Below are 27,340 nucleotides of genomic sequence, written 5' to 3' on the forward strand. Positions count from 1 at the left end.
TCTACTATCGTGAGGACTTCCATCCCAAGAGATTGCTCCTAGAAACCCGGCCTCAACTAACGTGAGGGCTTCCATCTCATATCAATATCCACTTGGTGCTAAACATTAATTCCCACAGAGTACTTATTAAGTATTGACTTAATTCATATTCATGGAAGAGTGTCTTGACACTCAATTCAACATAATTCATAGGATAGCTCTTAGATCATGCGTGAGAATTACATTTCACCGTCCATGTCTACATATAGATTCAATAGGTGAGAAAGCCTTTCAAGCTTAGAATCATTATATTGTGACAAAACCATTCACATCATATAATATTCATACATAGGTGTGTAAATGAGAATACCTTTTCAACAACACCCAACAAGATCATAATCATAATCACTTTACTTTCAAAGTGTTCTTAAAGCATAAACATAAATCTCATAATCATGCATAATTCTCATACTTTGCCCTTCAAGGATCAAAGATCATATTCAATCAACACATCTAGAATTCACTACATTAGACATGTACATGCATAATCTCATAATACTCTTCTTTCATCAACAAACCCACATCACAAGATCATAATTGAGTAATATGGGGGTTTCATGGGTTCTTGGGGAAATTCTACATAAAAATCATAAGAAATCATTAATTCACACATAATATAACATAATTAAATCATAAAAATTATTTTTGAAAGGAATCCATGACTTTGGAATCAAACCCTAGCTTTTGGGGACTTTTTATCTTTGAAATTGAGCTTTTGAAGGGGCTCCATGGATGAAAGCTATCCATGGATGAAGGACTACCATACCTTAGCAATAAAATCCAATGAATTTGAGTATAAAACCTTGCTCCTTGAACCCTAGCTCAAACTTCCTTCTTCTTCTTCCTTGAAGTTCTAGAGAGAGAATATTTGAAGAGGATTTTGGTCTTTCTTTTGGGAATTGGAAATATGAGTTAAAAGACTTAATTTAGGGGTTTAAAATCCTTATATAGATAGTCTAAATTAAGATAAAACTACGTCACTTTATATTAATTAAAACCGTAAAAACCCAAAATGTCCCTAAACTAAACCACAAAAAAATCAGTTTCTAGGCCCCATCCATGCCCCTCACCGGTCCGTTCTGGTGAAGCATGGGTCGGGGTTCAGATACTTGATTTTCAGGGCTTGACCCATAGCCCCTCACCTACGGGCGTGGACTGACCCACGAGGCGTAGGTCCTCTCCGTTGGTCACTTCCTGGCAGTTTCTAGGGGTCCTCCTTAAGGACCCATGGTTGGTCCTTGGGGGTCGTACCTTGACGTTCCAACATGAAACCCTTTAATTTTAAGTACGGGGAGTTACATTCATGACTCTAACTCTCACGTTAAGCTCTAGTTTAGCCTACTAATTTTCGGAGTGTTACATGAAGATTCTTAAGCTTGATATTTCAAACATTTTGATTGAAGTAATCTTCTTCTTACCACCGTCCTTCCTAATTCCATGTCCTGGTATCATTTTTATAAATTTTTGAGTCATGTGGTGGTGTCTTTGATTTTGTGGTTAGGGGAAACCCTTTGATTATGTTTGGCTATTATTGTTGTGTATTGATTGTGTTAAGGTGCCAGAGAGAATGGGGGCCCATAATGTTTCCCCAACGCTTCCAAAACTGACCCGAAATGCTTCCCAAAGACCCCCAGACAATGCTCCACCATTTCCCACACCAAATGTCACGCCCCGAGCTACCCCTGAGACGCGGACACGGGACCTAGGACCACAAGTGATCCCAAGCTAACCTTGCTGGCATGATCATGAGCATACTAAAGATAATAAACTAATGCGGAAGCTAAATCATAAAGTAAGTCTGAAAAGATGGGAAATACCCATATACTATAACTGAGATATATGAAAACTGATAAGTTTAATACAAAGAAGTTATTAACTCAATACTAAGCTGAATCTAACTATGTCTGAAATAAGCCTCTAAACTGACTAGAAATGTTGGGACATGCCCCAACTAGATCTAGCAAAACTGAAACTAAATACTAAAAGCGATAAAGATAAACATGTCACTAGTCCTCAAAGAATGAGGACTCATCACTGATGTTGCTGAATTGAAGATCGAGAACCGATATAAGCGTGATCTGGATACTGAGAACCTGAACCTATATCACGAGAAGATGTAGCGCACGTATGCGTCAGTACTTGAAAGGTACTGAGCAGGCAGGATANACTGAATGTTGAGCTAACTGAATGCAATGACCAATTTATAACATGCTGAGACTAATACTGAATATACTGATAAATGGTCAATGCAATAGAATCTGACTGAACTGTGGGAGCTACTAATAACCGACATAAAACCACATGAGCTAAATGTGGAGTCCGATGTATACGCCCCATCGAGAGGACCCAATATACCCTGCCAGAGGTATAGAGGCATGCTGGCGTGATCACTAAACTGATGTTGCCCACAAATGGGACTTACACCTACGTGGCTCGTAGTTCTGGGACTATATGGGTATGCTGCACCCTAGTCCAACTCGGTATTATGCTACTCCGAATGAATTAAGTGGTTAACTGGTTATGATTGAATTTTTGTAAATACTGGATAGCTCGAAACTGAACATGCAAACTGAGAATGCAACAATTAATCTGATAATGATGTATTCATAAACTGAGGCATGTATAACTGAATACTGAAATATCTGACCTAGCATGTGTAATTCAAGAACTAAAGAAATACATAGCTAGGGTTCTGAAATTCATGCGAGAAACGATGTAATAACATGATAATCTGATTTGGAACATTTAAATAACTAATTCATGATGATCTGCTGTAATTCTAAAAAACCCTAGGTCTGTTCATAATCATGGAATCAAGAATCTGACTGAATTCTAGGGACCTAATGGGCGAAAGGAACCCACTAGTGAAATCCCACATACCTAGTGATGAATTCCACGAAGAAATCTTTCGATTTCGGGGCTGGAACTGATGGAACCTTGCTATGTGCTTGAACTAGGGTTCTTGACCTTTTTCTCCTCTCTTGCTTCTAATTTTCTAAGTTTTGATTAATGATTTTGACTGAGGTAAGTTCTAATTATGTTTCTAGGTTTAAACTGACTAAAACCTCATGATTTAGGGTCAAAACGACGTGTCTTAGGGGTTAAACAAAATAGGAAAAGACCAAAACACCCCTGACTTAATTGCTGTCGGAGTGACTGACGGATTGGACCTACGGTCCGTCACTCAATCTACGGTCCGTCGATTGGGTCCGTAGGTCGAGTCTGCCCGACAGGGCTTCACTAAAATGAGCATAACTTTTTACTCGGAAGTCTGATTTTAGCAAACTCAGTGGCGTTGGAAAGATAATTCAATTATCTATCATATCATAGGTCATGGGATACCTAATTCATTTTTGTGTTAAGAGTTATGACGGATTGAAATTGACCCATCAATATTTTCATCTAACTGGCTGTTAATCCTCACCTACGGTCTATGGACCGTGGATCGATTGACGGTCTGTGCTAGTCAATCGTCAATCGGGACTGGAGCTGGGCTTTAGGGGCATCGATCCACGGACACGAACTACGGTCCGTGACCCGACCTACGGACCGTAAGTCCGGTAGTGGGTCAACACTTGGCCAAATTTTCTGACTGAGTTCTGGGAAAATTTTCTGTCACGAACCATGAACCTGCAAGACGGACCGTGAGTCCATCTACGGTCCGTGGATGGCGTCCATGAGTGCCACCTGTAACATCAGAAATCTACAATCTGGTCTATTTTCGGATACGGGGTGTTACACCAAACGTAACAGAAATGAGCTCAATCGAAGCTCTAAAGGTCAAGAACACGAAGTTGGAAATTTGGAAAAGTGAGTTGAATTCGGGGTTGATCACCATATATCACAAGCTAAATGACCTCCAAAAATGCGGGCCCCAGGTTCTCCAATGTTGTGGTCAATTGGACCGGGTCAACCATACCCTTCTCCACGAATGTGAAGCCAAGGCCTGCGAACACGGGGTCAAGGGACCTGGCCTTCACGAATGCGACACTAGAATCACGAATGCAGAGACCAAAATCATTGGCCTCCACGAACGTGTCACTAGGCAAATAAATGCAAAGCTTAAAGGGTGTTGCACCAACTGAGCATTTGGAGTTGAAAATACTTCGACTGCGTGCTTGAGATTTGTTCAAAACCCCGTGCATGCAAAAAAATTATGCTACCCCATCAAATTCAACATTCCAAACTCAACAGAGATGTCGAAACTTTCAACAGAGGTCGTTACAACAAAAAGTGGGTTCCACACCCAAGCTCCATTTTAAGCCAAAATCCACAAGGTAGCTCAAAATGAACCTAGAAGCCTTAGGGCCCGCACCAAAGGTCCTTCTAGACCAAAATTGATATTTTAGAGCTAACAGAATCGTTAGAATTGCATTCTAAGATCGTTTACCTAATGTTTTGATAAAAGTCAACTGTCCAAGGTTTAGAAGCTCTAAAACATGAAAACTCGCATAAAAGCCAAATGAACGACCAGGTGATCCGTGCAAGTCATTAATGACTTGGGGTTGCTATAGAAAATCTCTAAACACCAAGAATATTAGAAAATGAAGGAAATGACCTGGAGGGTCATTACAACAATAGTAGAGAATATTCTTTAACTATGATTAAAATATATTGTTTAGTAGACTAAATCATAATCATTGAAATTGTTAAGATAACAAATGTCTCAATTTTAATGTGGACCCGGAGGAAATGGAGAAGATGCTCAGTGGAGATGAGCCAAAGCCTAAAAACTGCACTATTTGACATTTTTCTTGTGGATAGGTAGTTCATACTAGGAGATTTTGTTTACGCGCATATAAACAAATGAATACATTATACAAAATGTAAATATTAAACTTTACATTCTAAGAAGAAGATACACAAACAACTTAACCAACCAACTCGTCTTTGATGAGCTTTAAAATGTCAAACACCTACAGTAAAAATAAATAAATAAATAAATAAATAATAAAAATAATAGATATATAATGTTATGTTTGGATTGTTGTTGACCTGAAAGTGGCAAGACAAAATAGTTGAATTTTGATCCAATATAATGTATATATTCTTAAGAAGATGCAAAAGCTCCTCCACTTGATTTCCTAGCAAATCCACCTGTACAATTATCAATTTAGTGAGTATCAATCAAGTAGTTTAGCTATGCCAATTGATTTTTCAATTAAATAATACTCCCTCTGTCTCAGTTTATGCGAGATAGTTTGGCTCGACACGAAATTTAAAAAAGAAAGGAAGACTTTTAAAATTTGCGGTCCAAAATGAATGATAGAAATTTGTGTGGCTGTAAATCATTTCATTAAAGGTAAAATAGATATTTCATAGTTAAATTATTGTTTGATATAGAAATTTGTCATTCTTTTTTAAACTGACTAAAAGGAAAAGTAAGTCACATAAATTGGGAGAGAGAGTATGTAGGTACCTCAGTTTCAGCCAATTTTAGATTCTGACATCTTGCTAAGAAAGCTTTCTTGTAAAGTAATTTCCTTTTCTTCATTAAGGCAATTGGTTCAACAATGAAGTTGTGAAATTGATGTTTCAATTCCTCTATCCTGAAAAGAGGTAATAGCATTATCATTACTCCCTATACATACATTATGAGGTTGTTCAAATGAACTAAGTCTTGAATACCTCAATGATTTCATGTCTAGATTTTGAACTACATTGATCTCAAATTCTTGAATCATTTGATGAAAATTCGATAGTTGGGATGAGATCAAAACATTAGATGGATTAATACGCGTCATTGTGTTGTCATCTACTTGTGCAATAGACTCTTGTGATGGTTTTTTAGTTTCAACTACAAGACTAGTATTGTTTGTGTATGCACAATCATCACCATTTGTGTCTAATACATCAGGTGAAATGTCAAGACTTTGCTCCAAATCAAACAACAATTCTTTGCACGTAACAGAATTGAAAGTGCTCACATCATCATTCAACAACCATTTAATAGTCTCACACTCCTCAACCCCTTCATATTCTAAATTTTCTTGTTCATTGTGTTCTTCTATCGCTGAACTTGCTTTCACCATCGGATCTTCCTTTGTCTCGGGACATTTTAACATAGAATCAAGTTTTTCAATCTTGATTTCCTCTGTTCTATCAATTTCTACCTTTTTATAAGTATGATTTAAATATTTTGACATTTTTGTATGGACATCTTTTACCACTTCAACCATCATAAACTTATATAAATCTTCTCTTATCTCGACCTCCATGTAAAAATCATCTATTTCATCCTTCCATGCCTTGTATAAACCTTCATAAATTATCAAATAAATCTGTTCCAAAATTAATACTTGCAAATTTAAATTTTCCATATCTTCTTTTAGTAATCCCACATCATCTCTTATGATTTCGCAAGTACAATCACTTGTTACCACTTTATCTCCCATAGTAGACTTGGATATATTTTTCATAATAAACTTCTCTTTACATTTCACATATTTCTTATCTACTAACTTAAGGCTCATTGAGTTTATATCATCTAATCTCGTGATAAAATCTTTTATCATTATGTTCAAGAAATCAAGTTCCTTCTCTTTCTTGTGTAATGCAGATCTCTCCCCTCTAAATACCTCTTTTTTCATATAATTGTGATCTTCTAATTGCTTTCTAATAACAGATTCATGATTCTTAATCAACTTAGCAACATCATTAATATTTCCACTAACTTCTTGGTAGTCCTCTTGATCAACATTTGGTAAAGGCTCACTACATGTTCGTTGTATTTTTGTCGATAAATCTTGATTGCTAATAGTTTTATTTCTATCATCATATTTATTACAAAAAGCCTCTAGCTCCTTGCATAAAATTGTTATCTCACCAATAAATTCTGTCAAGTTATCATTTGAAAATTCAAGTGGAGTTTGATCCCCTAACTCTAATTCAAATCTTTGTTGAAAGTCACTAATGAAACCTCTTAACAAGACATATAATATGTCTTTCTCAAATGTGCACCTCAATTGCTTCTCAAAAATAACAATCTCAACATTTTCTTTTAAAGTGTCCTCAAATCTATGTTTGATATCTTGAATGAAGCCTTTTATCAAGATAGATAATGTATCTTTCTCAATAGTACACCTCCATTGCTTTTCTATAGGAACCATCTCACCATTATCTCTTCTACCAAATGCAAAATCTAAGGTTTCATTTAAAATGTCTATATCACAACTCATTTGTTGAATCACATTGTTCTGTTCAGGCTTCAACGAACCAATATTCATAGGCTTTATTTTAGGAATATGATTGTAACTTCCATAAAAAATACTATCTTTTTGGAATGTTTCCTCATTTAGAAGTTCTGAATCTGATTTTGAGTCACTAATTTCACCTTCTAATTTAGCTTTATTCTTAAGTAGTAACTCCAAATCTAGGGAACCCTCACTCATTGTTCTCTGGTTCTCCAACTTATCACGAAGATAAAAAACTTCTTTTTCTTTAGATTTCAAAATTTCTCTAAGCTTTAATTCATTTTCAATTCTCTCTGTTAGTTCTCTATCTTTCTCATTGATTAAGAGCTTCATTACCTTAATTCTTCCAAAGAGCCAATGCCTCATTTCTGTTAAGTCTGAGATGACTTTTTCGCGGTTGCTTTCAACGAAATCAGTCTCTTCTTGAATAATGCTTAAGCCTGATTCTACAAGAATTACTGCTAATTCATAAAACTTTGATCTCTCATGAAGAAACTCAATTGATCCAGCTTCAGACTGCACCTTTTCATGTGCTTTGTCCATTGCACATCTTAAAATTCCCATTACTATTCCGTCTGACTTTGATCTACAATCTATTTCACCAAACAAGGTATCCATTTTTAGAAATACAACAAACTTTTATATGTATATTTCTTTTATATTAATGTGAATTTGTATAAAATAAAGACTATTGTATAATCCTAAAGATATGCAAGAAAATGTGCATGGCTTCTTGTGACTTGTTCTAAATTTGTCAAAATACCCAAGTAATTTCCCAAGAATGCGGTAAAAGAATTATTTTTATCAGTATTTAAGTTATATACCATTAACATTTTTTGACATTATTAATAAATTTTAATTTTAATGTTTTTGGACACGTGTATGAATGTGTATTTCATATTACTAGTACAAGTATGTTAAAAATATTATAATAAGTGTGTGATGAGTTTCATTGAAATAAGAAAATAAAAAATACGCTCAAACTAATGAATGATGAGCTTATACAACTAAAATTCATTGTCAATACAAAGCACCATATAGGAAAAAAAATATTATACGGTGATTTGAGTTGCAATGTTCTAACAAACAATGGCATGCACCGAATTTATTAGCAGCAGTCTCGCATATTAAAATTAGAAATAATAAATAAAGTAATGTAACACCATATATATATATATATATATATATACAAAATTCATGTATACTATTATACTTTTTTAAAAAATTTAAAAAATAATTACAACATTTTCTCCACGATTCTCTATTTTTTTTTAAAATCATTCAAAATATAGAGAACAAATATTGTACCAAAATAAAGCTAAAAGAAATTTCAAACTCCCTACCTATAGAGTGAAATTGAAGGGCCTAATCAACTAAGCTAAGAGCACCTTTATTTAATAATTTTTTCCTATTAAGATGATACCCTTCGGACCTTAGTAAATTCATCATTGCTAACGAATATAGTTATGCAATTATTTTAATGTATCAAACATTCAACCTAATAGTTCTTTTTTATATGTTAATAACACATAATTTAAATATGATTTCGGGGAACATAGTCTATGATTCCCAGGGTTTCATGTGTTATTTTTTTCTTCTTCTTCTTAGGAAGTTGTTGCCTTTTTTTTACAACCTCATACATATTTAAAATTGTTGTTGAACGCTAGGGGTATTTCTTGGAGATTGTATCAAAATTCAATCAATATATGTATTTCTTGAAATAGCTAGTAAATTATTTTCATTTTCATTAAATACGCCTAAACAAAAATAGTAATAATTTGTGATAGATAATAATAATTGTTGAAATATTTAATTGATGCTTGTAAATCATAATTACACATATGTATTTTCGTGATGTCAAACAATGAGTTTTTTCATATGTAAATTTGAAGAAAAAAAAAACTACTTTCCCTAGTTGACTAGTAGTATAAAATACAACACAATTTATGCTAGATGTTAACAGTTAGATGTTTTAATATGGAAAATTTTCAAAACAGCAATATTTTAGCTTCGAGTGGGACTCCTTAGCAATAGTTTCATTATTTATTAAAAATGTCATTATTTTAGTTTGTTAAGGATTGAGTTATGTATTTATTTTATTGTGATTAAATTGAAAGAATACAAATAATTATCATGGAACAAAAAAATTTTAAAAAGGTAAAAAAAAATTAAATATAAATTAGTTACGTTTTGAAAGAGCATATGTTGTCATCTTTCTTTCGAGCGTTTTTTTTCTTTCTTCTTAAGAATTTCAAAAAAAATTGAAAAAATTTATTTTGTCTTCCGAATCATTCATCTGATAACGTTCAATGCTTCTTCGAGTTGAATTCGGCATATTTCAACTAGAAATTTCTCTCATCCAGTGAATTCAAGAAATTTCGACATTTATCGTTGAAAAATCGGAAAACAATCAAGTATTTTTTTGATTGATTTTTTTATTTGATTGGATGAGATATTCGTATATCTCGACTACAACATTGGGTTGTTTTTTTTCTAATTGAATCAGTGAAATATTTGGAAGTATTGAGATTTTTAGCTTTTTTCGATGTTTTGTATACAAACTATGATGTAGAACGAATGAAAGTGCTTTTTTTTTAGTTTAGTAGTTGTTTTTTTTTGTTTGAATGCATGCAATAATTTGTATCTCATTAAGTTAATGTAAATAGTAACAATATAGAGATACATGCATAACAATTATGTGATATACTGGACAGCGTGCAACTAGAAAGTAAAAAATATAAAGTAATTAAGAGTTGTATACATATTTTTGTTGACTTGTAGTGAGTGATGGATACAATTATTAAGTATTGAATTCAATTTGTTGTAGTTTAGCTAAAAGATGAAATCTTTGTATGTATTTAGATTTCAGTATGTATTGAGTGTGTATTTTAATTTTTTTGTTTTGTAGCTAGTGATGTTTGAATGCACATTACAATTATGTAATTACTAATTACATTGGGATACAATTGATTATTGGATACAAATTTATGTTTTAGAATAATGCATTCTGAAAAAAAGTTAGACTTACAAAATTGTGCCTGATTTATGAATATCAAATATATATTTTATTAATGTAGTCATGGGAAGCATTGGTTTTCTAGTCATGCATTCTGGGATGTGGAACGAAGATAATTGCTACATTAATTACACTATGGAAGCAATTATGTTGAAAGAATATGCGACATTTAGAGATTGATTAGATGAAGTTGCTAAACAAATTGGTGTTGATTTGAGATTCAACCGTGTGAAACTTAAGTATAAAATAGAGGATAGTAATGAACCTTTGGAAATACACAACGAGATGGGTGTGAGGGTGTATATGTCATTGAAGAAAGCTAACAAAGAATTGGCAAAGTATCCTCTGTGTGTATCTGTATCTATGAATTGGCAGATAGAAATATATTGGAAGATGGAGTTGAAATGTGTGGAATAGATGGAGGAGATATAGTTGATACACAAGCATTAATGTGCGAACATTAGCGATGAGGGTAATACACAAATCAAATGAGGAAAATTTCCTAAAATTTTGAATATTATTTGGTATACCTCTAGTAATTCTGATTGATTCAGACATTGTAGACAGACAGATGTTTTCCCCAAATCTAAAACCCTAAAAGCAAATTTCGAAATTATCATATAAATGTATTAAAAATCAAACACAATAAACATATGAATGAATTTGTAGATTCTAATAAATCTGAAATATTAAAACGAAATCACAATAAAATCGAAAAAAATTATTTAAAAGACTAAAAATTTGAAATACATAAATACTAGATGAATATCTAAACAAACTCGCATAAAAATCAAAAAAAATTAATGAAAAATCCGTAATATACACCATAATCGGTGATTTTGAAAACAAATCAAATCTACATAAATAATCTAAATTACCTTTACCAATCGAAAAATTTCTTGAATTAATATAGAGATTTTGTTTACCAACCAAGAAATTCCTTGAATTAATATAGAGATTTTGTTGAAGAATCTATAAGAACTTTAAATAATTTGTGTTTCTAGGCTAGCAAAAAAACATGAAGAAAGAGAAACTGTGAACGTGAAAGGTGGGGAAAAATAAATTCTTAAACTGAGAAATGTGAAAGGTGAGAAACGTGTAAGATGTGGAAAGAATATTAATGGATAGTTTTGTATTTGTTTTTTATATTTAATCAGTTATTGGTTAGAATTTGGTCCAATGATGGACTCTTTTGATAATTAAAAGAAAATATAAATAATAAAATTTGGGTACAAATTATTTTTAGTCAAAACAACTACACTTTAAAATATGGAAAAATTAGTTATCTAGTCATAATACCTAACATAATTAGTCAAAACAACTACACTTTAAAATATTTATTTAAAATGTCAGAATGTCAATATTTTCAAATATAATTTATATCCAGATTTTATTATTTATATTTCCTTTTAATTATCAAAAGAGTCCATCATTGGACCAAATTCTAACCAATAACCGATTAAAAATAAAAAACAAATATCAAACTACCCATTAATAATCTTTCCACATCTTACACGTTTCCCACCTTTCACATTTCTCAGTTAAAGAATTTATTTTTTTTCCACCTTTCACGTTCACAGTTTCTCTTTCTTCACGTTTTTCTGCTAACTTAGACACACAAATTATTCAAAGTCCTTATAGATTCTTTAACAAAATCTATGTATTAATTCAAGAAATTTCTTGGTTGGTAAACAAAATCTCTATATTAATTCAAGAAATTTTTCGATTGATAAAGGTAATTTCGATTATTTGTGTAGATTTCTTTTGATTTATTTTCAAAATCACTGATTATGGTGTATATTTCGAATTGTATATATTACGGATTTTTTGTCAATTTTTTTTATTCGAGTTTGTTTAGATATTCATATAATATTTATGTATTTCAGATTTTTAGTCTTTCAAATAATTTTTTTCGATCTTTTTTGTGATTTCGTTTTAATATTTCAGATTTATTAAAATCTACAAATTCATTCATATGTTTATTGTGTTTGATTTTTAATACATTTATATTTGATAATTTTGAAATTTGCTTTTAGGGTTTTAGATTTGGAGAATGCATTTGTCTGTCTACAATATCTGAGTCAATCAGAATTACTAGAGGTATACCAAATAATATTCAAATTTTTGGGGAATTTTCCTTATTTGATTTGTGTATTACCTTCATCGCTAATGTTCAGCACACTAAGCACTAATGCTTGTGTATCAACTATATCTCCTTCATCTACTCCACACATTCCAACTCCATCTTCCAATAAATTTCTATCAGTCAATTCACAATCATTCACAGATACGGATACACACAGATGATACTTTGTCAATTCTTTATTATTTTTCTTCAATGACACATACACCCTCACACCCATCTCGTTGTGTATTACCAAAGGTGCATTACTATCCTCTATTTTATACTTAAGTTTCACATTGTTGAATCTCAAATCAACACCAATTTGTTTAGCAACTTCATCTAATAAATCTCTAAATGTCACATATTCTTTCAACATAACTGCTTTTATAGTGTAATTAATGTAGCAATTATCTTCGTTCCACCTCCCAGAATGCATGACTAGAAAACCAATGCTACCCATATCTACATTAACAAAATATATATTTGATATTCATAAATCAGGCACAATTTTGTAAACTTTTTTTCCAGAATGCATTATTCTATAACATAAATTTGTATCTAATAATCAATTGTATCCCAAAGTAGTTACTAATTACATAATTGTAATGTACATTCAAACATCACTAGCTACAAAACAAAAAAATTAAAACACGCACTCAATACATACTGAAATCTAAATACATACAAAGATTTCATCTTTTAGCTAAACTACAACAAATTGAATTCAATATTTAATTGTATCCATCACTCACTACAAGTCGACAAAAATATGTATACAACTCTTAATTGCTTTATATTTTTTACTCCCTAGTTGTACGTTGTCCAGTATATCACAGAATTGTTATGCATGTATCCCTATATTGTTACTATTTAGATTAACTTAATGGGATACAAATTATTGTATGCATTCAAACAGAAAAAACAGCTACTAAACTTTTTTTAAAAAAACACTTTCATTCGTTCTACATCATAGTTTGTATACAAAACATCCGAAAAAGCTAAAAATCTCAATACTTCCAAATATTTCACTGATTCAATCAGGAAAAAAAAACAACCCAATCTTGTAGTCGAGATATACGAATATCTCATCCAATCAAATAAAAAAATTGATAAAAAAAAATACCTGATTGTTTTCCAATTTTTCAACGATAAATGTCGAAATTTCTTGAATTCCTGGATGAGAGAAATTTCAAGTCGTGAATTTTGAAAAATTCCATTTCAAAAATATGTCGAATTCAACTCGAAGAAGTTTTGAAAGTTATCAGATGAATATTCAGAAGACAAACTAAATTTTTTCAAATTTTTTCTTTGGAATTATTAAGAAGAAAGCAAAAAACGCTCGAAAGAAAGATGGCAACATATGTTCTTTCAAAACGTAACTGATTTATATTTAAAATCCTTTTTACCTTTTTTGTAAATTTTTGTTCCATGATTTTCTCTGTTCTGTTATTAATTATTTGTATTCTTTCAATTTAATCAAAATAAAATAAATACATAACTCATTTCTTAATAAACTAAAATAATGACATTTTTAATAAATAATGAAACTATTGCTAAGGAGTCCCACTAGAAGTTAAATATTGTTGTTTTGAAAATTTTCCATATATATATATATATATTACTTTATTTGTTTTAATTTATGTGATACAGATAGAATTGGGAGAGTCAACTAAATTATTTAATTCAAATAATATATGTGACACATGTGATATTTTGTAAGCTAATCGATTTTTTAATACATTTGTTTAAATATTTTAAGTTGTAAATTATTAAGATTTACGTAACACATGTGAAATTTTAGAGTTAATCAAATTTTTAATATATTTTTAAAAATATTTTAAGTTGTTAATTATTGTGGTTATGGTATTCTTGGTTAACGAAAATTTCAAATAATATATGTTACCCTTCTATCTCAATTTATGTGGCACATGTGAAATTTCGAAAGTTAATCAAAATTTTAATATATTTTTTAAATAATTTAATTTGTTAATTATTGTGATTTATAGTATTATTTTTTTATAATTTTTAAATACATAATATATTAAAAAGAAAATAAATGAAAAAATATTAAATATTGTAATTTATAGTACTATTTTTTTTTAAATACATAATAGACTAAAAAGAAAAATAAATAAAGAAATACTAGATATATGTTATACCCTTTCTCCCAATTTATGTGACACATATGAAATTTTGAAAGTTGATCACATTTTAATATGTTTTCAAATATTTTAAAATGCGGGTAAAATTTCAGAAGTTAACCAAATTTATAATGTTTTAAGTTGATTTTTAGTACTATTTTGTAAATACATAAAAAGGAAATATAAAAATAAAAATAAAAATTCTGTAGCAATTAGTTTGTAAGGAAATTTCGGTCAGTAGTTTTCTGAAGCACAAGTGCATTACAAATTAAGCAGAAACAGTGTCAAATAATAGTGTTATCCAAAATCATTAATTATGAAGTATCAATTTGTAGATATGTAACACACCAATACGAATCTACTGAAAATTTATCCACGAAATTAAGGAAAATATTAATTACCACAGCTGAGAGATATGTAAGCATGGTGTTCGCCTCATGCAACACTTCAAACCAGAGAGCTCGAGCCTCCAAGAAGGTATAAGGTCGGCAAAGTGCGTGCTCCCATCAGACAGATCAACGACACTGAGCATGGGATAACATGCAGGAGAGTCGATTTGACCGCGCAGACCAAATGAGGGGTAAGATATAGGGTAAAACTTTTTTTTATTACCCAAGTACAAAAGTGCCCCTCGTCGACTATAAAGAAGTACAAAAATGCCCCTGAACGACGAAGACCTGCTTGGGACTAGATGAGAATAATAAAGTAATAAAATAATTTTTAATCTTTAAAGGAACAAAGACTATATTAACCTTTTAGTTTAAAATAATGAAACAATTTGATTTATTCAAAAAACCTTTACAGTTCCCAATAGAATTCTAGACCATTCCCGTAACTTTGTTCTCCTAAATTAAATAGGGAAAATATTAAATAAGTTATAAAGCGGCAAAAACTACATTGGTTTTGAATAAAATATACAAAATGTTATAAAGCGGCAAAAATAGTAATATAAAAATCTAGGGACTATGAAAATTATTTTGCTATTTACTTCATACTCTTATTCCTGATCTTATTATTGGGAAAAGGGTCAAAAATACCTCTCAATTTTATTTAATTGTTTGACTTTATCCTCGCCGTTAAAATAAAGTTAATTTTATCCCTCCCGTTACTAATTTCACCAAATTTACCCCTCACTAGACGGAATCCCCAAAATTGACCCGAATTTTACTTAAATTACCCAATTAAAACCCGATCCGACCCACTTAATAATATAACCCATTTTTGTTCTATCTTGTTCATCTTCATCTTTAAACTTGGGTTCCTTTTCAAAAACAACCTGTAAACAATCGATTTGAAAACACCCATCAAACAATTACCAAAATCCACCAGCTCCATCCACGAACTCCAGCGAAGAGCGACCGCCGCCATTCCCCTCCCTTTTCCCCTTTTACGTTTTCTTCTATTGTATAGGTGTTTTTGGCTCCAACTCCGATGAACAACAACCATGAACTTCGGCGAGGCTCTGCAAATCAGCAACCACCACAACCTCTCTCCCAACGCCAAAATCAGCAAACCCATTTCTCGAACCAGTTAACAACACCAACACAGCTCCACGAGCGAGCTTTATCCCATTTTCCGGTGACCCTCTATTTGCTTTCCATTCTAATATTTTATTATGATTTATTTTTCTTTTACATTTTTCACTCTTTTCTCTGTGTTTCAGATTTGGTTAGGGAGTTCAAGCTCCAATAATTTTTCTTTTTTTTCATATTCCTTGTTCAAGTTTGTCATTGATTATTATTGAGAATATGAACATAATTGATGCAGGATGAGATGGTTCAAGTTGGTTAAAGTTAGTTAAAGCTGCACAAGATATTTTCTCATTTGTAGTTATGTTTGCAGTGAGTTAGTTAGACGTTTGGTTACCAACAGTAGTTAAGTTAACCATAGTTAAGTGAGGTAGTTATCAGTTAGATACACTATATAAACATTTGTACAAGCTATTGAGCTAGATTAGAAAGTTGTAATCAGTTTTTTTTCTCTCTGAATTCAATATGATATTCTCTCCACAAATGCATTCAATTCTCTCTCTGTTCTAGAAGCTTTGAACTCGAATTGTGAATCTGTTCTTATTCTTAACANTGCGATATCCAAAAATATTCCAAAAGTAGGGGTGTGTAAAAATTGAATAGATCAATAAATTAAATTGAAAAAAATGCTACAGGGTTATTGGATTAACGGATTTTTATTGATTTTATAAGAAAAAATTATCAAGTCATAGGTTCGGTTTTTTTTTTTCAATATTGAGTTATTGGGTAAAATGATAACTCATTAAAGTTGTAGTAATTTACTCACTCCTTTATCCCTATATAAATATTAATTATTAATATGAGTACATTATTTTACTATCTTTGTCTTTTAGCCTTCCATTCACATTATTGTCCTAGATCTTTTATTGGTGTTGCACTTGTATAGTTCTTTTGATGTTAGTTATTAATGTTTCTATTTTATGAGCATTATGTAAAGTTACATTATTATTTTGTCGCGCCAAATTGTTGAAGAGATCATATATTTATTTTAATTTTCTTATTGGTTAAACTAAAGATCGAACCATTGAGGACCAAAAATCAATAAACCAAAAACCAATAAAAGTATCTTATTAATTTAGCATATTTAAAAAATCAAAAACTAATAAATCGAACTAATAATACATAAAATCGAATCGAACTGACTGATGCACGTCTTACTCAAATGGGAGTTTGCAACTCCTTTATATAGATGTGTGAGCTTGAGTTAATTACTGACTAGCTTTCAAAAAATTCTTAATTAATATACCTTTGAGTGTTGGTTTAGGAACTGAGTGCATATTTAAATGTCTAATTGTCTGTAATTGCATGAAAATCAAAGAACAGTGCACTTCATTATAGAGACAAACGTTAGTGCTTTAATCATATAGTATACATAGCAAACTTATTACTGCAACTTCCAGTAATACAATTTATATTGTCAATCTGGTATTCATCTAATCAGTAGTATATCTCTTTATTTTATATAGGATTTGACCCCAATCTTGTTTGGATTTACAATATTTGTATGCATTCGCGTTACATCATCTTAAGGTGTAATTTTGAGTGTATCAAATTTTGACATCGTTGTAGAAAAATGTTGTAACATCCCAAAAGTTTCTAAGTTCAGATCAGACCTTGAGAATTCAGAGATTCAAAATTCTATGTGTTTTACAGATACCATCTACGGGTCGTAAAAGAAACCACAGACCGTAGGTGGGATATGTAGATGAGACTTCAGAAACAAAAATTTAAGTCTGAATTCACGAGTGTAATCTACTGCACTTAAATTCTTTTATGAATCGTAGATTGGACTCATGGTTTCGACTTCAAAAACTCATAAGTTCCCTTATTCTTACGGACACGTTTTATGGATCGTAGATTGATCTATGAACCGTAGATGAGTCTCGTATATCAATCTTCAAAAACTTAGATTTTTCTCTAATTTATACGAACATGAATCTATGATCCATAGATGGATCCACAAACCGTAGACACCTTCGTAGAAGCTGTCGATATCAGTTTTTAGACATGCTTGTTTTGATCTTTTCCCACTCTTTAATTCTTACACTATGTCGCTTTAACCTATTTTCAGTGTGATTAAGGAAAATTTAGTGGCCAAACCCTCCGCTCTAATGCACAACTGTAACTCCCCGCAACTAGTAAGAGCTAGAATTAAAAAGAGTCATTTTTGGAAAGAATGAAAAATCTGGAAATTTGACAAAATTAAGTTAAGTATGAGTTTTGGGTCAACTTCAAATGACCATAAATCCTAGATAAGGATTAGTTAGATGTGCTACAAGATACCGTAGGAAAGACCTTTGAATTATCTTTCCAACACCTTCGAGTTTGCTCTGTTTCGAGTTCGTATGAGGGAGATATGCCCATTTGAAGTTGGGCTGTCTAGATAAGGAAAGTCAAAACCGGATTTTAGACGGTTATTGCAGTCTTTTCACTACCCAATTAATTAAATTCGTTTTTGGTAATTAAGTTGGGGTCTAAACTGATTGGATTCAGTTTACGCTATTGAAAATAAGCTAGGGTTTTGAGAGAAGAGAAAAGAAGAGGAGAAATGAGAAGAAGAAGCAAGGAATCGCCAAGTTCTTGAAGAATTGCTTGTGAATTTGTCAAGGGGTGATCCCTACGAGGTATGTGAGATCACATAGAGTTGGATTAGTTCACCCACGCGCCAACCATGATTTATTTCAGCGACATTATATTCTTGAAGGTTTAGGAATTGAGTTCTTGATGGATTTGTTTGAAGTTTCTATTAGGTTCTTGATTGTTGGAGTTGTTGAGGAGTTATTGATTTAGATTCATGAAATTAGATGTCGTTCTGAGTAGATTCTTGCATATTTTGATTATGTAGTCAAATCTAAGTGTTTGGGGAAAGAACCAAGTGAATCTAGAGGATTTAGAGGTTGAAAAACGAGCAAGAAAAATCAGGGATTTTCTGGGCAGGGGCATAAGGCGTCGCGCCACTCAGAGCGCCCCAACCCAGACTTTGAAGTTTGGGCTCTGGCGCCCCGTGCCACTCATAGCGCCAGGGACACCAGGTCTTCTATCTTTTACAACTTCTTTTCGATTATGTTCCCTTGAAGCGTACCTATGTTTCCTAGTTGATTCCTACACTCTAAGGTACGTCTAAACAACATGAAATCATTCATAACATGAGATCATGAACCTTGAATCTATAATTCAATTCAAGGAAAGTTAAGAGTCAAGTCAAGAGAAGTTCATAGAGTTTTCCAAGAGTCTTTTACAAATATTTTAACTTTGTTTTAAGACATGAGTTTTGAGTTGAGTAAAGAGTAAAGATTGAAGTTCATTTCTTCAAAAGAGTATATAGGGACTATGTATTATATTCCGAAAGAGTAAAATATTTTTAGATTTAAACAAGATAGGAAACTTTGATTTCCAAAAGAGTCATTGAGCTAGTTTTTCAATAAAGAGTAAATGCTTTCACAATTAAGCAAGAGAGGAAACTTTGATTTCCAAGAAGAGCCTTTGAGCTAAGTTTTGAGCAATTATCTCAAACCCCAGAAAGAAGTTATGTTTTTAAACATTTTTAAACATAAGAGCTAGTATTATATTTTGGGACTAGTATTGAGCACCGATATGGGAGAGAGTTCAGACAACTCCCAGCCCCTATAAACCATGTAGCCATCATGGGTAGAAAAGGGTCATAGTTTTTAGATGATTCCTTAGTGCTTTTTAGCATAGACTAGTGGATCCACTTAGTAGTCAGGTTATATACCCTCGGCAAGGTATGGGACGACCATGGCAGTGTGAGACAAAATGTTGTATCATCATAATAGCTCTTAAGTGATGATTGTCGGTTAGAGAAACTACCACATAAGTATTTTGTATTCTTATATACACAGAAGTAAATTGTATTTTTATATACATTCCAAAGTTTATATTGTATCTTTGCATACACACAGAGTTACTATTGTATTTCTAAATACACAGAGTTGCTATCTATGTTTTAAAAAGCTTTTCTTTATATTGCACTTATTTATACTGCTTTATTTTGAAATGAGTTCAGTTTAGTTCAGTTCAGTTGAGACCAGGTTTGTTCTTTCAGTTCTTTTCAAGCTTATGTCTTGCTTTAGATTTCCTCTCGCATGCTTGTACATTCAATGTAGTGATGCCATTTGGCCTACATCTTTTAATGATGCAGATACAGGTAACCAGGATCAGCATCCAACGCATCGTTGATTCTAGTTGAGCTTCAGAGTTTGTTGGTGAGCCTCCTTGCTTTCGGATGATCCCCTTTCATTGCTTTCAGTATGTTTAGTTCATTAGGATGTCGTGGGTCTTGTCCCGACGTCCACTCAGTTGTTAGAGGCTTCATAGACAGTCAGATGTTAGTTCTTTAGTCTTTTCATTTTCATTCTATTATATTGAGACTTGAGTTGCCACTTTGGCCAGTGAATGTTATTTTAATACATTCTCAGTTATCTTTAAGCTTTCAGTTTACTTTTAAAAGTACAGTTATGTTGAGTTAAGTCTTCCGCTGAGTAAGTAAGCTAGGCCAAGGGTTCACTTGGGGCCAACAATAGTTCTTGAGTGTCAGTCCCACCCAGGGTGTAGGCTCGGGGCGTGACAAACTTGGTATCAGAGCCCAGAGTTCAAGAGTGCTAGGGAGTCTATGAAGCCGTGTCAATAGAGTCCTAGTTATCGGTGTGAAGCGCGCTACATCTATAATTAGGAGGCTGCGACACTTAGGAACTATCTTACTTCTTTCATATTCATGTCGTGCGATAGAGTTAATATCTATAAAGTGTCCTTCTAACTCGTGCTTGCGCGTGTCTTTCAGATCATGCCTCCATGAAGAGCTGTCCGAGGTCGTCCTACTAGGAGGAACGTTCAGGAGCAAGGGGTACCTAATGCACCAGAAGTGCAACCCCAATGAGAGGTCACCAATGCTGAATTTCGTGAAGCTAATCGGATGTTAAGTCAAGTTGTGACCAATCAAGTTGGATAGAGAGGGAATCAACAGGAAGTGGTTGACACTTCAAGGATCTGTGAGTTCTTAAGAATGAATCCACCAAGCTTCACATGTTCAAGTGTTACTGAGGATCCAGAAAATTTTGTTGAAGAGCTTCAGAAGGTTTTTGAGATCATGCATGTTGATGTTACTGAAAGGGTGTCGCTAGTTGCATACCAAATGAAGGGTGTCGCTAGGATCTGGTTTGATCAATGGAAGAAGAACCGAGCTGAGGGTGTACCACTTGTGAGTTGGGCTTGTTTTGAGGAGGCCTTCTTGGGGTGTTTCTTACCTCGAGAAATGAGAGAAGCAAAGGTACGAGAGTTCCTCACTCTTAAGAAGGATTCTTTAAGCGCTCATGAGTACAGTCTAAGGTTCACACAACTTTCCTGCTATGCTTCGGAGATGGTTACTGACATGAGGGGAATGATAAGTTTATTCGTTGCTGGGTTGTCTCGCCTATCAAGCTAGGAAGGCAATGCAACTATGCTGATAGGGTATATGGACATAGCAAGGCTAATGATCCATGTGCAACAAGTTGAGGAGGATAAGCTGAGGGATAGAGAAGAGTTTAAGAATAAGAGGTTTAAGACATCAGGGAATGTGTTCGGGCAGCGAAAGAATGATGTGAACCGGTCTTTCTTCCAACAGAAACAAAAGGCACCTGCTCCATCATCTGCTAGTGCACCTGCACCAAATAACAAAGGTGAGTACAATAGTCAGAATTTCAGAGCTAAACCTGCCCATTCTCAAGATAGTATGACACACAGGGGTAGTAAGCCTCCTGCATGTGCTAAGTGTGGTAGAAACCACTCGGGGATGTGTCGTGAGGGCTCCACTGATTGCTTCAAGTGTGGCCAGAATGGTCATTTTATGTGAGAGTGTCCAAAGAACAGATAGGGTATCGATAAATGGGGCAATAGAGCCTAGTCTTCTTCAGTTGCTCCACCAGACAGAGCTGCATCCAGAGGAGCTACTTCAGGGCCAGGCGGAGAAGGAAATCATCTTTATGCTATCACTAGCCGCCAAGAGCTAGAGGATTTGCCAGATGTTGTCACTGGTATGATCCAAGTCTTTAACTTTGATGTTTATGCTTTGCTAGATCCAGGAGCTAGTTTATCCTTTGTAACTCCTATGTTGCGGTGAATTTTGAAATTCTTCCTAAAAAACTTAGTGAGCCGTTCAGTGTTTCTACACTTGTTGGTGAGTCTATTCTAGCAGAGAGGGTCTATCGTGATTATACCATTTCCGTCAATCACAAGAGCACCATGGCTGATTTAGTTGAGTTAGACATAGTAGATTTTGATGTTATTCTTGGTATGGACTGACTTCATGCCTGTTATGCCTCAGTTGATTGTAGTTATCGAGTTGTCAAGTTCCAGTTTCCAAATGAGCCAGTCTTAGAGTGGAAAAGTAGTTCAGTAGTGCCTAAATGTCATTTTATTTCGTACCTTAAGGAAAGAAAGTTAGTTTCCAAGGGGTGTGTTTATCACTTAGTATGAGTTAATGACTCTAGTTTTGAGATACCTTTTATTTAGTCAGTTTCAGTAGTAAAAGAGTTTCCAGAAATCTTTCCAGATGATCTTCTCGGAGTCCTCCTGAGAGAGAGACTTCAGTATAGATATTCTTTCTGATACTCGTCATATATCTATTCCGCCATCTAGAATGGCACCATCAGAGTGGAAAGAGTTAAAGGAGAAGTTGAAAGATCTCCTAGAGAAAGGTCTTATTCGAACAAATGTCTCACCTTGGAGCGCTCCGGTCTTATTTTTGAGGAAGAAGGATGGTTCCCTTAGGATATGTATAGATTACCGTTAGTTCAACAAGGTTACTATCAAGAATAAGTATCCTCTTCCGAGAATTGATGATCTCTTCGATCAACTTCAGGGTGCCACTTGTTTCTCTAAGATAGACCTCAGATCTGGCTACCATCAGTTAAGAGTAAGGGAATGTGATATTCCAAAGACAACTTTCAAGACCCGTTATGGTTATTATGAGTTTCTGGTCATGCCGCTCGGTATATCCAATGCGCCTACAACGTTTATGGATCTTATGAATAGACTATTCAAGCCTTATTTAGATATGTTTGTTATCGTGTTCATTGATGACATTTTATTCTATTCGAGAAATGAGGAAGTTTATGCTAGTCATCTCAGAATAGTTCTCCAAACTCTAATGGATAGAGAGTTGTATGCGAAGTTCTCTAAGTGTGAGTTTTGGCTTGAGTCTGTGGCATTCTTAGGCCAAATTGTTTCCGGTGAGGGAATTAGAGTTAACACTCAGAAAATAAAGGCAGTGCAGAATTGGCTTAGACCCACATCTGCAATCAATATTAGGAGTTTCTTGGGGTTGGCTGGCTATTATAGAAGGTTCGTAGAGGGGTTCTCATCTATTTCATCCCCTTTGACCAAGTTAACTCAGAAAATAGTGAAATTTCAATGGTCCGAAGCTTGTGAGAAAAACTTTCAGGAATTGAAAAAGAGGTTGACTACTACCCTAGTATGACCTTACCAAAAGGTACACAAGGCTTTGTTATATATTGTGATGCGTCCAGAGTTGGTTTGGGTTGTGTGTTAATGTAGAATAGCAAAGTTATAGCTTATGCCTCTAGAAAATTGAAGGTTCATGAGAAGAATTACCCAACACGTGACTTAGAGTTGGATGTCATAGTATTTGCTTTGAAAATATGGTGTCACTATCTTTATGGTGTTCATGTAGATGTATTCACTGATCACAATAGTCTTCAGTATGTGTTTAGTCATAAAGAGCCTAATCTCATACATAGAAGGTGGTTAGAGTTACTCAAAGATTATGACATGAGTATCCTTTATCACCCAGGTAAGGCTAGTGTTGTTGCTGATGCCTTGAGTAGATTATCTATGGGTAGTACTGCCAATGTTAAGGAAGAAAAGAAGGAGTTAGCAAAAGATGTGCATAGACTTGCACGATTAGGAATTCGACTAATGGATTCCACAGAGGGAGGAGTAGTAGTGATGAATCGGGCAGAATCATAATTAGTGTCAAAAGTGAAAGAGAAGCAAGACTAAAATCCTATTTTTCTTGAATTAAAGGAAAATGTTCATCAGCAAAAAGTATTGGCTTTTGAACAAGGAGGAGATAATGTATTGATGTATCAAGGTAAATTATGTGTACCAAGGGTGGATGAATTCCAAGAGAGGATCATGGAGGAAGCTCATAGCTCTAGATATTCAATTCATCCGGGTTCCACAAAGATGTATCGTGACTTGAGAGAAATGTATTGGTGGAATAGTATGAAAAAAGGTATTGCTGAGTTAGTTGCTAAATGCCCAAATGGTCAACAAGTTAAGGTAGAGCACCAAAGGTCAGATGGTATGGATCAGAATATAGAACTTCCAGAATAGAAGTGGGGGATGATCAATATAGATTTCATTACTGGGTTGCCACGGTCTCGCAGACAACATGATTCTATTTGGGTGATTGTCGATAGAATGACAAAGTTAGCCCACTTTTTGCCGGTAAAGACTACCCATTCAATAGAGGACTTTGCCAAGTTGTAACTTCAAGAGGTAGTTAGACTTTATGGGGTGCCAGTTTCGATTATATCAGATAGAAGTGCACAATTTACTGCACAGTTCTAGAAATCTTTTTAGAAAGGCTTGGGTTCAAAGGTGAACTTGAGTACTGCTTTCCATCCGCAGACAAATGGTAAAGCAGAGCGCACTATTCATACTTTAGAAGATATGTTGAGGGCCTGTGTGATTGATTTCAAGGGTAATTGGGATGATCACCAACCTCTCATTGAGTTTGCTTACAACAATAGTTACCACTCTAGCATCCAGATAGCTCCTTATAAAGCTCTTTATGGGAAAAGATGCAAATCTCTTATTGGATGGTTTGAAGTTAGTGAAGCTGGATTGATAGGACCAGACTTAGTTCATCAAGCTATGGAGAAAGTGAAAGTTATTCAAGAAAGGTTGAAAACAACGCAGAGTCGTCAGAAATCCTACACTGATGTTAGGAGAAGGGAGTTAGAGTTTGAAGTAGATGATTGGGTCTACTTGATAGTTTCACCCATGAATGGTGTTATGAGACTTGGTAAGAAGGGGAAAATTAGTCCCCTGATATATTGGTCCTTACAGAATAGGCAAGAGGATTGACAATGTAGCTTATGAGTTAGAGCTACCACAAGAGTTAACAGCGATTCATCCGGTATTTCACATCTCCATGTTGAAAAAGTGCATGAGAGATCCTTCACTTATCATACCTAATGAGGATATTGGTATCAAGGATAGCTTATCATATGAGGAGATTCCTGTTCAGATTCTAGATTGCCAAGTTCGCAAGTTGAGAACAAAAGAGGTAGCATCAGTCTAAGTTTTGTGGAGAAATCAGTTTATTGAAGAAGCCACTTGGGAAGCTGAGAAGGATATGACAAAGAGATACCCACGTCTCTTCAAATCCGTAGAAGTTCCAAATTAAGGTACTAATCCTTTTCTTGGTATTTATTTTTAAGTTGGCATGTTGTATTTGCATTTTTGCTTGTTGGGTGTTTGAACTGAATGTTAGATGTTACGTCCTTAGCCTACTAAGATTGATCTCATTCTAGGATGACTGTTCCCAAAAGATAGATATTGTAACACCGCTCAACTAGAAAGAGCTAGAATTAGAAAGATTAATTTTTGGAAAGAATAAAAAATCTGGAAATTTGACAAAATCAAGATAAGTATGAGTTTTGGGTCAACTTCAAATGACCATATCTCATAGTTAAGGATGATTAAGGTGTGCTAAAAGAAACCATAGGAAATATATTTGAATTATCTTTCCAACGCCTCTGAGTTTGCTCAGTTTCGAGTTTGTATGAGGGAGATATTCCCATTTGAAGTTGGGCTGTCTAGATAAGGAAAGTCAAAATTGGATTTTAGAAGGGTATTGTGGTCTTTTCACTACCCAATTAATTAAATTCATTTTTGGTAATTAAGTTGGGGTCTAAACTGATTGGATTTCATTTACGCTATTGAAAATAAACTAGGGTTTTGAGAGAAGAGAAAAGAGAAGAAGAAGCAAGGAATCGCCAAGTTCTTGAAGAATTGCTTGTGGATTTCATCAAAGGGTGATCCCTAAGAGGTATGTGAGATCACATAGCGGTGGGTTAATTCACCCACGCGCAAACCATGATATATTTCAGTGAATTTATATTCTTGAAGGTTTAGGAATTTAGTTCTCGATAGATTTGTTTGAAGTTTCTATTGGGTTCTGTATTGTTGGAGTTGTTGAGTTATTGATTTAGATTCATGAAATTAGATATCATTTTGAGTAGATTCTTTCATATTTTTATTATGTAGTCGAATCTAAGTGTTTGGGGGAAAGAACCAAGTGAATCTAGAGGGTTTAGAGTTGAAAAATGAGCAAGAAAAATCGGGGATTTTTTGGGCAGAGGCATAGGGCGCCGCGCCACTCAGAGCACCCCACTTCAGTGTCTGAAGTTTGGGTTCAGGGGTGCCGCGCCACTCAGACCACCCCAACCCAGACTCTGAAGTTTGGGCTCTGGCTCCCCGCCCCAACCGTCTAAACAATATGAAATCATCCATAACAGGAGATCATGAGCCTTGAATCCATAATTCAATTCAAGGAAAGTTAAGAGTCAAGTCAAGAGAAGTTCATAGAGTTTTCCAAGAGTCTTTTACAAATGTTTTAACTTTGTTTTAAGACTTGAGTTTTGAGTTGAGTAAAGAGTAAAGATTGAAGTTCATTTCTTCAAAAGAGTATATGGGGACTATGTATTCCCAAAGATTAAAATGTTTTCACATTTAAACAAGAGAGAAAACTTTGATTTCCAAAAGAAACTTTGAGCTAGTTTTTCAGTAAAGAGTAAATGTTTTCACAATTAAGCAAGAGAGGAAACTTTGATTTCCAAGAAGAGCCTTTGAACTATGTTTTGAGAAATTTTCTCAAACCCCAGAAAGAAGTTATGTTTTTAAATATAAGAGCTAGTATTATATTCTGGGAGTAGTATTGAGCACCGATATGGGGGAGAGTTCAGACAACTCCCAGCCCCCATAAACCATGTAGCCACCATGGGTAGAAAAGGGTCATAATTTTTAGATGATTTCTTAGAGTTTTTTAGCATAGACTAGTGGATCCACTTAGTAGTCAGGTTCTATACCCTCAGCAAGGTATAGGACGGCCCTGGCAGCGTGAGGCAAAACGTTGTATCATCACAGTAGCTCTTAGGTGATGGTTGTCAGTTAGAGAAACTACCATGAAAGTATTTTGTATTCTTATATACACAGAAGTAAATTGTATTTTTATATACATTCCAGAGTTTATATTGTATCTTTGCATACAC

At 33.8% G+C, this 27,340-nt stretch overlaps 1 protein-coding gene across 1 annotated transcript; it reads right to left on the minus strand.

The window, feature by feature from the left end:
- Positions 1-4,665: 4,665 nt before the first annotated feature.
- On the minus strand, positions 4,666-7,836 carry LOC125855772 (WPP domain-associated protein). The gene is made up of 4 exons (XM_049535477.1): positions 5,668-7,836; positions 5,459-5,588; positions 5,035-5,136; positions 4,666-4,955 (listed from the first exon to the last, which is right to left on the minus strand). The coding sequence occupies exons 1-4, from the start codon at positions 7,794-7,796 to the stop codon at positions 4,911-4,913; spliced, it is 2,406 nt and encodes an 801-aa protein (XP_049391434.1). The 5' UTR covers positions 7,797-7,836; the 3' UTR covers positions 4,666-4,910.
- Positions 7,837-27,340: the final 19,504 nt, after the last annotated feature.

This window comes from Solanum stenotomum, chromosome 2 (genome assembly GCF_019186545.1).
Source record: "Solanum stenotomum isolate F172 chromosome 2, ASM1918654v1, whole genome shotgun sequence".
NCBI lineage: Eukaryota > Viridiplantae > Streptophyta > Magnoliopsida > Solanales > Solanaceae > Solanum > Solanum stenotomum.